The sequence below is a fragment of the Panthera tigris genome, chromosome D1 (genome assembly GCF_018350195.1).
Source record: "Panthera tigris isolate Pti1 chromosome D1, P.tigris_Pti1_mat1.1, whole genome shotgun sequence".
Taxonomy (NCBI): Eukaryota; Metazoa; Chordata; class Mammalia; order Carnivora; family Felidae; genus Panthera; species Panthera tigris.
In genome coordinates, this window is record NC_056669.1 from 22,725,997 (window position 1) to 22,738,281 (window position 12,285).

At 42.6% G+C, this 12,285-nt stretch overlaps 1 protein-coding gene across 1 annotated transcript in view; it reads right to left on the reverse strand.

The window, feature by feature from the left end:
- LOC122231006 (prostate and testis expressed protein 13-like) overlaps window positions 1-12,285 on the reverse strand; it is a 43,110-nt gene that overhangs the window by 20,487 nt on the left and 10,338 nt on the right. The window contains exons 2-3 of the mRNA XM_042957760.1: window positions 4,889-5,111; window positions 955-1,201 (exon numbers count right to left, since the gene is read on the reverse strand). Of these exons, the coding sequence (XP_042813694.1) occupies window positions 955-1,012 (58 nt within the window). The 5' untranslated portion in view covers window positions 1,013-1,201; window positions 4,889-5,111. The remainder of the gene's footprint in view (window positions 1-954; window positions 1,202-4,888; window positions 5,112-12,285) is intronic.

The window sequence follows — 12,285 nt, forward strand, 5'->3', positions numbered from 1 at the left end:
ATTTTGTCTAACTTTCTGTGTCTGTTTCTGTGTGTTACGAAAGTCAGCCACTTCTCTTGCTCTTAACAATAACAGCCTTATAAAGAAGTCCTGTAGTGCCCCGCAATGCAGTGTCCCATGTTCCTCAGGGCCTGGGGCTTCAGGGAGTGTCTCCTATGTGTGTTGCATGGGCTCTGCTTTTGAGTTTTGCCTCTTTTTCCTTCAGTACCATTGTCTACAGAGGCTCTCTTTGTCTATTGGTCCCCAGCAGGGGTGGGGTGCATTTTAGCAAGGTGTGTGGTAGTCTGCTTACAAAGTGAGACCTGCCCCTGCTGCTGCCAGAATTAAGGTCCCGCAATACACACAGGTTAGATGTGGTACTGGCAGGGTTTGCATGAGAAGGGCCCACAGCACCAAGACTGAGGCAGGCATGACTGGGAAGGGCAGATCTGCTGAAGCAAGCACTGCTTGATGTAAGCAAGTTAGGTAGTGAGTGTCCCAGCCCTGCCGGTTCCTGCGGGTGGCTGTGTGTTTGTGCTGAGCAGCAGGGGAGGGAAATGATGCTGCTAGCTCCTTTGTTCCTGGAGGGGTCTCTCCAGGTCATGCTCTGAGATGAGCAAACACTCTCCCTCTCATCTTCTCCCAGCATTTTCCCAAGTCCTGGTCCTACAGCGTATCTGCACAGGCTGTTTGTCATGCTGTCTCTTTAAGGATAGGGATTCCATTTCCTAAAACCCTCTGGGATCTCCCAGAACCAAGCCCACCAATTTTTAAGATTCCAAGCTTTAAGTCCTGCTGGTTATAAAAACTCATGAAATTCAGCCCCTCTTGCTTTCAAAGGCAAATGTCCTCCCTGCTCATGGGCTCTTCAGTGTGAACGTCTGTCTTTTGCCCTTCTCTGTGCCACCAGCTCCCTCCCCACCGTGTATGGTCATGATCCATTTCACTCCCAGACTGCATCTTTGCCCTTCTTACCTTCTTTGATGTGGCCTAATTTTGATTTTGGAGTTTGTTCTGCCAGTCTTCGGATCATTTTTCTGAGTGATTTATGCTGATGAGAGTGTTATCTAGTTGTATCTGTGGGACAAGGCAAGCTTATGGTCCTTCTACTCTGCCATTTTCCCAGCCAACCTCTTAAGCTTAGCTTTCTTGACAGGAGCTAAGGTAGATAGACATCGCCTGGGCACTGAGGTCCTGCACACAGGTCCTGAGGCTTCTGAGCCTGGGAGAAAGAATAAAAAAGAATAAAATTTATTTTACTTTTGGCTCCTGCAATAGCCAACTTTATTGCCCATGGGTGAATTGGTATTTGTTTCACAAGGAGAGCAGAACAAAGTCAGGAGATAATACTCAAAGATTGACATTCAAAATGAGATTATGTAGAAGACAACAGTTTTAGAAGCCAGATAATTGTTCGGGGAAGAAAGGAAAAGGAAAGGGATTTGCAAATTCTCTTTGGCTCCTCCTTTAACAATCCAACAACTAAAACTGGAGAACTCAGCGAAAATTCCTTCATGATACAGAATGACTGTCCTCTAAGACTGTGATGTCCAGGTCCACTCTGTCATAGAAGGGTATGTGTGATTTAGAGGAAGTAAAAATAAATGGCCTCCCTTTTCCAGCTTTCACATTTTGCTACCAGATGTACTTTGTTAGGTCTGCATGGCACAGTAGTTTTATAATAATAAAATTTTTTAAATAAGAAATACAAGAAGAATTCACATAAATATGCAGATTTCTAGATATTTTACAGCACACATGTGGTATTTTTAAGCATCAAGGATTTGTCAATACTGAACCCGAAATACCCCATGGCTACAATCCACCAGAACTCAATACCTGCTGTCCTTTCCAACTAGGGTCACCCGGTTTCTTACAGCCTCCACTACTCTATATTTTCTCCCAGATATAACTAATTAAATCTAATTTACATTATTTGTTGGCATTTGAGCTTGGGTCTGACCTAAGAGATGATATCAGACATGTATAGCAGAAAGGAGTATAGTGAGAGTGGAAGGTACAAGAGTGAGTTTTTGAGGCATAATTCCTAACTTCAAACTCCACTCCTCATTTAGTAGATGTGTGGCTTCTGTGCCCCTATTTCTTCATCTATAAAACAGGATAATACTATCTTAGGACTGTGGTAATAGTTACACGAGATAATATACCCCTAAAGAGCTTGCTACAGCGACTGGTACGTCAGAATTTCTCCACAGATGTTAGCTGTTCTTAATGACATCATTTCCATACTCATATCTACATCATCTGAATACATTTGGTTACTTGCCTTCTCTTTCCCTGTCACTCGAAATACCTTGGTAATGGTGCCTAGCCAAAGTTCAAATCCTCCTTCTCAGGCACTGGCCCTGTACCTCTGGAAACATGAAATTTTCAGTATTTTGTGGCAAGGATCAAAGGCAGACACTCTGCCCTGCTGCCTGTCTCAGGATTTTAGCTGAGGTCCCAGGAAAGTCTGCTATAACAGCTGGTGTTCTAGATCTAAGACAGAACCCAAACCTAAGTGCTACAGACCTTCTTTCTGTTTCTAGATGAGAATCTACATCCTTTAACAAAATACTACATGTCTGAGTTGTGAGTTTATAAGCTATCTTCATATTCCCCTCTTCTCTAACCCTTTCTGACAGAGGCTTGGGGCCTTACAAACCTGGTCACTACCTACCTATGTACATATAGGTGACTCTGATTATATCTAACCTCACATAGCAGTCACATCCAGAGTATCAGTAATTTTCCTTTTACAAGGAGATAACCTGTATTCCATCACAAATTAGAATAAGACAGATCAAAACCAAAAGCAAATGAAGCTATCATGGCATAGAAAAATCACAGAATAGAAGATTAAGAAGAAAAGAGCAAATGAAGCAAGAAGTCTGACTCAGTCTTACTCTGCTCAAAAGAATATTCTGTCTTTGAAGCCAAATCTCTTGGAACCACTGAAAAGCACATTCAGAAATTAATCATGCAGCATCATTTCTCAACCAAATACGTTTTAGTTTTTAACCAAGTGCGTTATTTTTAAACACATTTATTTAAATTTCTATAAAAATTTTAAATCATAATGTAACATATGCCTGCTATAATATTTTAAATAATACAGGAATGTAAAGGGGTGCCTGGGTGGCTCAGCTGACTAAGCATCTGACTCTTGATTTCCACTCAGGTCAGGATCTCATGGTTCATGAGATCGAGCACCACATCAGGCTCTATGCTATCAGCACAGAGCCTGCTTGGAATTCTCTCTCTCCCTCTTGCTCTCTACCCCTCCCCCTGCTCGTGCACATGCACGCTCTCTCTCCTTAAATAAAGTTTTAAAGAAAATACAGGAATATAAAAAGAAGTTGATGATCTTGCCATCCTCCAAAGCCCCCTCAAACCACATATTTTCAAGGTAATCAGTTTACCGTTACCAGTTTGTGTGATTACAGCAGTTGGAGTTAAAGTCCTAAGATGACAACCAGAACAGGGAGCCTCCTCCACCAGCCCAATGGAGACTCCAGTAGACATGGTCCCTCTGACACACTTTGTCTGGTATGCACCCCCCCCCCCCCCGCTGGGTAATGTTGTGATTGCCACAGAATGAGGCTGCTCTTGCTGGTTCCTTTCGACAGAGAAGCAGAGGCTCTGCCTCAATGCTCTCATTCATGCAGCAAATATCTACTAATCCTACCTCTGAGTACTAGGCACTGTCCTAGGAGCTGGGAAAACAATGACAAATATGATAGTCATGGTTCCCACTCTCAAGCAATGAATATGCAAGTAAGTAAAAGAATAATTATGAAGTGTGTTTACGTGCTATGAACAAACCAAAGAGAATACTGGAACATAAATACAGAAATCACAGGTGGTCACAGATGAGCTGTGATTTATGCTGACGAGAGTGTAACTCTCTGGGGACGGCAACATTAAGAGAGAGAAGGATGGTGACACTTGGATGGGTCAGTCAACTGAGCTTTCAACTTTGGCTCAGGTCTTGATCTGGCGGTTCGTGGGTTTGAGCCCCACATCGGGCTCACAGCTGTCAGTGCAGAGCCTGCTTGGGATCCCCTGCCCCCTCTCTCCCTGCCCCTCCCCCACTCATACTCATTCTCTCTCTCTCTCTCTCTCTCTCTCTCTCTCTCTCTCTCTCAAAAATAAATAGAGGAAAGGGGCGCCTGGGTGGCTCAGTCGGTTGAGCGCCGACTTCGGCTCAGGTCACGATCTCGCGGTCCGTGAGTTCAAGCCCTGCATCGGGCCCCTGTGCTGACAGCTCAGAGCCCAGAGCCTGTTTCAATTCTGTGTCTCCCTCTCTCTGACCCTCCCCCATTCATGTTCTGTCTCTCTCTGTCTCAAAAATAAATAAACGTTAAAAAAAAATATGGTGAAGATGGCAATACTCCTCATTTGAAAAAAAATAAAATAAAATAAAATAAATAGAGGAAAATGGAAGCGTCTGAGCTATACTTTGGGTAGATTGTAGGTGATCCACTAGAATGGAGAAAAGGGTGGATATCAATGACTCTCAGGTATCCGGTATGTGCAACTGAGTGTAAGTGTCATCACTCACAGGGAGAAATCCCCTCGCTGAGGAATTCTGTCATTGTGGCATAAAGAAGGGAGGTAATTCAACTTTGTACATATTATATCTGAAAGTAAAGTGAGACATTCAAGTAAAAATGGCAAGTAGACAGTAGCTATGTGATCATGTAGCTCAGGAGAAAAGACTGGGATGTAAAATAAAGATGGCAGGATATGGGAGAAGGCGGTAGGTGTGATGGTTAATTTTAGTGTCAGCTAGGCTGGGCTAAGGGGTACCCAGATAGCTGGTAAAACATTCTGTCTGGGTGCATCTGTGAGGATGTTTCCAGAAGAAAGTAGCATTTGAATCAGTAGACTGAGTAAAGAAGATCACCTTCACAAATGAAGGTAGACACCATCCAATCCATTGAAGGCCTGAATAGAACAAAAATGCAGATGGGCAAATTTGCTCTCCTGGCTTAAGCCAGTACAGCCATTGAAGATCCTGGTTCTCAGGCCTTTGGACTCAGATTGAATTGCACCACTGGCCGGGTTCTCCAGCTTGCAGATGACTAATTGTGGGACTTGTTGGCCTCCATGATCACATGAACCAATTCCTATAATAAATAAATAATTATATATTTTTAAAGTTATAAATATAGCTTCTATGTAAATATAACATATACATATACATCTGTATTCATCTCCTTACTAGAGCTGCTTCTCTGACTAATAAAGATTTTGGTACTGGGGTACCTGGGTGGCTTGGTCGATTAAGCATCCGACTTTGGCTCAGGTCATGATCTCACGGTTCGTGGGTTCAAGCCCCATGTTGGGCTCTTTGCTGACAGCTTGGAGCCTGGAGCCTGCTTCGGATTCTGTGTCTCCCTCTTTCTCTGTCCCTCTCCCACTTGCACTCTGTTTCTCTCTGTCTCAAAAATAAACATTAAAAATTTTTTTAGTAAAAAAAAAGATTTTGGTACTGATGGTGATTCTAAAGGAGCAGAACTGTAAAGATGAGTATTCTGAATTAGTTCTGGGGTTTCTGAAATTGGCTCTCTAATCCGATGAGATTTAAAAAAAAATGTTTTTAATGTTTATTTATTTTTGAGAGAGAGAGAGAGCACAAACAGGGTAGAGGCAGAGAGAGAAGGAGACAGGATCTGAGCAGGCTCCAGGCTCCAAGCTGTCTGCACAGAGCCTGATGCGGGGCTCGAACCCATGAACTGTGAGATCATGACCTGAGCCAAAGTCAGACGCTTAACCAACTGAGTCACCCAGGTGCCCCTCTAATCTGATTAGTTTTAAAGACACTAAGGACTCTATTTCCAGTAGTAAAGAGTGCAAAGATAGTTGATTGCATAATCTGGCAATAAAGATAAGCAAAATATCTCCACTGGGCGCTCATTAATTACTTATAAGAAACAAGACTAAAATGGCTATGTGTACTTTCAAACATTTTCAGAAAACTAACAAATAGGATAAGATTGGCTAGTTGCTCCCAAGATCACTAGACAATGTGGGGAAAGAAAAGGATGAGTTCAGAGGTTTGAATGTCCAGGTCCTGGGCCACAGAAATGACAGAGAACTTCATGTGTGCCCCAAAGGAGACCTTTTATCTCCTCTAGCTGCAGGGCTGAAATTGCTGAAAATCAAATGCAGACCCTCATCCTACAAGTGGCTGCATTACGATGTAACTTGAACTCCTGGTCTTTCAAAGGCTCTACTGTTACAAAGAGGTCATTAATTGAGAAAGAATAAGTTAGAATGATGGAGGTGGGGACATCGAACTGCTAAATTTTGGAGTCTTCTCTGCTGGTGGAAGACTCCTCCCTGTCCCCAGGGGAACTGACTTCCCCACCCTCAGCGGAAGTGTTTCACCCAACTGCAGTGGCACTGGCCTCCCCAGACCCAGTGGCAGCAGTATCCTCATGTCCAGTAGTGTCAGCTGTTCCACCCCCATCTGAGGGGATTAACCCTGCATTGACTGAGGAAACTATAATGGCCACCCCTGAGGCAGCTGCCTTACAAGATAATACAGATTCTCCTCAGGATCCACCCCACCACCCCCCTTTGCTTCTAGACCTAGAACTAGAATCAAGTCCTAGCAGGCCACTTAAGGTGAGGTGACCCATGTGCTATACTCCAAAAGAAAGAAGTATTTGATTTTTATAATCCGTACAAGCAGAAATCTGGGGCACATGTGTGGAAATGGATACTAAGGGTATGGGATAATGATGCAAGGAACATAAAGTCAGATCAGGCTGAAGTTATTGATATGGGCACACTAAACAGAGATTGTGCATTTAATTTTGCAGTTTGGAAGTTAGAAAGGCAGTGAGAGGAAGGGATTCAAAGGCTTAGGGAGATTGGAATGTCAGAGTGCATTGTGATTTAAGACTTACTTACCCACAGGGTTTGGTGGGGGGCAGGAGGGAGGAGATGGGGGGTGCTCAGACGTACGTCTTCTCACCACTACTTTGACAAATAAATTTGTGAGGGGAGCCCCAGCATCCTTGAGGAGCTCAATGATCACCCTTCTCTCATAGGACAAAACTTACAGTAGAAACTGCAGTCACAACCGGAAAACCTAAATGCATTGGGACAAATTGGACCCCAGGGTGGCAGAAGCCAAGTGGTGACACCCCAACCCCATCAGCAAGGTGGGCCTGGTTATTGCAAGGGACAAGAGAGCCAAAGCAGCAATCTGATAGTTTGACTTACACAGACTTATAGCTTTGGCTAGTTAATTATAGTGTTCCTACAAGTGAAATAGATAGAAAATCTAATAAATTCTTACTTGTTCTATACAAGCAGGAAAGTTCTACATCGGTGAACAAAAGTCTAACTTGAATCATAAAAACAGAATCAGGGACTCCTCAATCGTTCATTGACTTGAGCAAGTTTACAGACTCAGAATCCTTTGAATGAAGCGGGTGTCTCCTTCTTCTTGAAGTACATTATTGAAAATGTATACTGTCATTATTCCTCCCAGCCTTGCTCAAAGGGACCTATGGCCTTTTACCAGGGTAACTGTGAAGTGGGGAACAGGAAATATTCAGACCTTTCAGGGATTACTAGAAACTGGCTCTGAATTGACACTAATTCCAGGAGACCCAAAACCAATCAGAGTAGGGGCTCAGGAAGGCCAGGTGATCGATGGAGTTTGAGCTCAGGTCAATTTCACAGTGGGCCCAATGGGTCCCTGAACCTTCCTGTGTTTACTTTTCCAATTTCAGAATGCATACTTGGAATAGACATACTCAGCTGGTAGAATTCCTTATTGATTCCCTGACTATGGAATGAGAGCTATTATGGCAAGAAAGGTCAAACAGAAACCATTAGAAATGCCTCTACCTAGGAAAACGGCAAACCTAAAGCAATTCTTAGGAGGGATTTCAGAGCTTAGTGCCACCATCCAGGATATAAGGGATGCAGGGGCAGTGATTCCCACCACATTCCCATTCAACTCACCTAAACACTGGACCATGGGATACCAAGTTACCATGAAACCTGAGCTGCCCAGCATGAACTGGGTATTATCTGATCCACCTGCTGATTTTTAGTCCCATTAAAAATCATCTTAGTCAAGATGGTCTAATAAGGACCAGATTTATCCTCCTGCCTAAAGAAACTCAAAAAATGAATAGAATATAGTACATAGTTTTCAAGGCATTGAATATCAGGTAATGTAGCTCAGTGATTCCTGAAGCATGGAAAATTAAGCAAGGTGAGCCATATGACTATGACTGTACCATCTCACACCTGGAGAATTCGCAGGCTAAGGACGTGTGCCTGAATTGAAGAGGCAAAATTGACAGTCTGGAGAGACCAAGATGGCTAGAGCTCACAGAGAAGGGAACTGGAGAAAAGAGTACAGAGAGAATACAGATCTGGAGAGGATCTCTCTCAAGTATTCAACTGAGTACTGATTGGCACACGTGTGAACAAACTACACAAAGCAGGAAAAAGCACCATAAAAAGCACAGTGCTTATTCCCTAGGGCAGAGTGAAAAATCTCACAGTCAAACACAAAGAAATCCACACCAAGACACATCATAGCCGACCTTTTAAAAACTGCAGACAAAGAGAAAAGTCTTGAAAGCAGCAAGAAAGAAATGACATTTTATCCACAAGGGGAAACAATTCAATGGTAAGATTTCCCATCAGAAACCACGGAGGCTAGAAGGAAGTACATTTTCCTATTGAAAGAAAAGAATGGGTAGATCCTATATTCAGCAAAAATATACTTCAGGAATGAAAGGGAGACACAAGACATTCTAAGATGAAGAAAACTAGGAGAATATGTTGCCAGTAGACTGACCCTAAAAGAATGGCTAAAGGAAGTACTTAGAAAATGCTGTTCTTGGGACATCAAGAACAAAGATAAAACATCATAAGAGAATGGATAAACACAATAGACTTTCCTTCCTCATTTGAGTTTTCAAAATTACATTTGACAGAGAAAGCAAAAATTATAATATTGTCTGATGTAGTTCTTGATGTATGAAAAGGAAATATTTAAAACAATTAAAAATGGAGGATTATATTATAAAGGGACATAAAAGGACAAAGGGATCCTATACTGCATTCCAACTGGTAAAATGGCAACACCTATAGACAGTGATAAGTTGTCGCAGACTATGAGTCTGGAGTTCTTTCTTATCCAGCAAGAGAGCAGACACAGAATTGAATACGAGAGTGGCTAATGTCCAGGAGGAGACAAGAGCCCCAAACAGGGGTTTTGTCTCCGTAATTATGGACCCACGTGGTGAATGTGAAGAAAGCAAGATCTTACACACGTGAATGTGGAGAAAACAATCAGACAGTAATCATTAACTTGTGTGTTGTAAGAAGCAAAGGGTCTTGGGAGCCAAGTGGGGTTTATGATCAATGTACAATAGTATATCGGTATCAGATGAAAAGTAATTTCCTGCAGGTGATATAACAAGTTACTCGTGATCCCATTACAATATCTCACTAGCTAACCTTGGGTGCTTTCGCCCCGTGGTGGCAGCTTTCTGTCCTAAGCTTTTTTCTAACCCATTTATGTAAGTAGAACCTATTTCCCCACAATAAGTTATGCATATATAACACCTCGAGCAACCACTAAAGGAGCTATACAAAGAGAGTCACTCAAAAACGTTATAGATAAATTAAAATGGAGGTTTCAGTTCAAGCCAGTGATGTAGTAGGATCCTGCACTCAACCTCTTCCCACAGACATACAAAATCTATATATGGAGAAAGATCCTCTGAGAGAAACCCAAAACTAGCTAAGCAGCTCCTACATGTTGGATAAAAAAAACAAAACAAAACAAAACAAAAAAAAAACAAAACATAACATAACATGAAGGGGAGGAGAAACTGAGACACGTCATAAATGTCCCCTTCTCCCACAACACACAGCAACTTATGATCGGGAGAGAACTCACAAACCCAAGTTTCTCCTTGAAGAGTGAAGGGTTTGAACCACACACCTGGTACCCCAACTTTAAAGACCTGCACCTGAAAGACAGTCCCCAAAACATCTGGTTTTGAAAACCAATAAGGCTTGTGTCCATGAGACCCACAAGGCTATTTCAACTAAGAAACAGTTCTTAAAGGGCTTGTGCAGACTCACCCACTCCAGAGTCCAGTACAAAGGCAGCCAGCGGAAAAAGTACCAAGACTTTGGGTGAAAGAAGCTTATCTATTTACCTTAAAGCATCCGCCAGAGGGAAAAGCATCTAATTTAACACTCATCTACAGGCCTAATGAAACACTCTCCAAAACCAGAGGCCTACAGGCATCTTCTTTGTGCTCACCCTCTGCCTTGCTCCAGCCCACTGGTATCTCCTGGAAAGGAACTTATACTCTCCTCTGGTGCTCTGATATTTGTGCCTGCTGCCCACCTCTAGGTCTCCTGGTGGTCAGCGAGGCTTACACTTGTGGGTCCCACAGGATTATAGACAATGGAAAAAGACACCTTAACTACCTCCCAGGGCACAGCAGAGAGACAACAGGCTGAGGTGCCCCGTCTTCCTATGAAAGAGACTTATTAGCTTATGTTCATAGCTATGGCCTGAGGAACAGACTTATTAAACACACATATAGGAAGCAAGCAGCAAAACTTAAAGGCAGCCTACAGAATGGGAGAAGATATTTGCAAACAGCATATTGGATATTTGCAAACAGCATAAAGGGTTAGTATTCAAAATCTATGAAGAACTTATCAAACTCAACACCCAAAAAATGAACAACCTAGTTAAGAAATGGGCAGAAGACATAAACAGGTGGCTAACAGACACATCAAAAGATGCTCAGTATTACTCATCATCAGGGACATACAAATCAAAACCGCAATGAGATACCACCTCACAACTGTCAGAATGGCTAAAATGAACAACACAAGAAACAACAGATGTTGGCAAGGATGCAGAGAAAGGGGAACCCTCTTGAACTACTGGTGGGAATGCAAACTGTTGCAGCCACTCTGGAGAACAGTATAGAGGTTCTTCAAGAAACTAAAAATAGAGGGGTGCCTGGTGGCTCAGTTGGTTAAACGACCGACTTTGGCTCAGGTCATGATGTCGCAGTTTGTGAGTTTGAGCCCCGTGTTGGGCTCTGTGCTGACAGCTCAGAGCCTGGAGTCTACTTCGGATTCTAATGTCTCCCCCTCTCTGCCCCTCTCCTGCTCATGCTCTGTGTCTCTCTATCTCTCAATAATAAATAAACGTTAAAAAATTAAAAAAAAAAAAAGAAACTAAAAATAGAACTACCCTAAAATCCAGCAATTGCACTATTAGGTATTTACCCAAAGGATACAAAAATACAGATTTGAAGGGGTACATGCACCCAAATAGTTACAGCAGCATTATAAACAATAGCCAAACTATAGAGAGAGCCCAAATTTCCACAGAATGATTAATGAGTAAAGAAGATGTGGTATATATATATGCAATGGAATATTACTCAGCCATCAAAAAGAATGACATCTTGCCATTTGAAATGACGTGGATGGAGGTAGAATGTATTATGCTAAGCAAAACAAGTCAATCAGAGAAAGACAAATACCATATGATTTCACTCAATATGTGGAATTTAAGAAACAAAATAGATGAACTTATGGGAGTGGGGAGAGAAGAGAGGGAAGCAAACCACAGGAAGATTCTGAATGATAGGGAACAAACTATGGGTTGACAGAGGGAGGTGAGTGGAAGATGGGCTAGATGGGTACTAAGGAGGGAACTTGTTGTGATGAGTACTGGGTGTTTTATATAATCAAGTGTTTTGATGAATCACTGAATTCCACCCCTGAAACCAATATTGCACTGTATGTTAACTAAAGTTTAAATAAAAAACAAATAAAGTAAATAAAATTAAAAAAAAAATAAAATAAACACACATCTAAGGGCCAACTCTAATCCTCTCCAGAGACCTTGGGGGGAGGGCACTTTCTTCCTATTCTCCTTGTGCTGTACCGCAGATCATTGGTGTGCCCTGGAGGGGAGTTGGTCCATACGACTGGTATCCCCTCCTGGGAACACCTCTAGTTGCCTGGCTCTGGTGGCCAGTGGCTCTTGTGTTCACGGTCCCATGGGAATGTAACAAATGAAGAGACAAGACTTGGCAGCTACCAATCTCAGGGCACAGCACAGAGACAGGGACCAAAACACACGCTGGTTTCTCTGTGAAAGAGGCTTATTTGCTCCTCTTGGAGCTTTGGCCTGAGGGGTAAACTGCTGGTTTAACACACATCTCGAGGCCCATTTAGGTACCATCTGGGGATGAGGGCCAGAGGGTACCATCT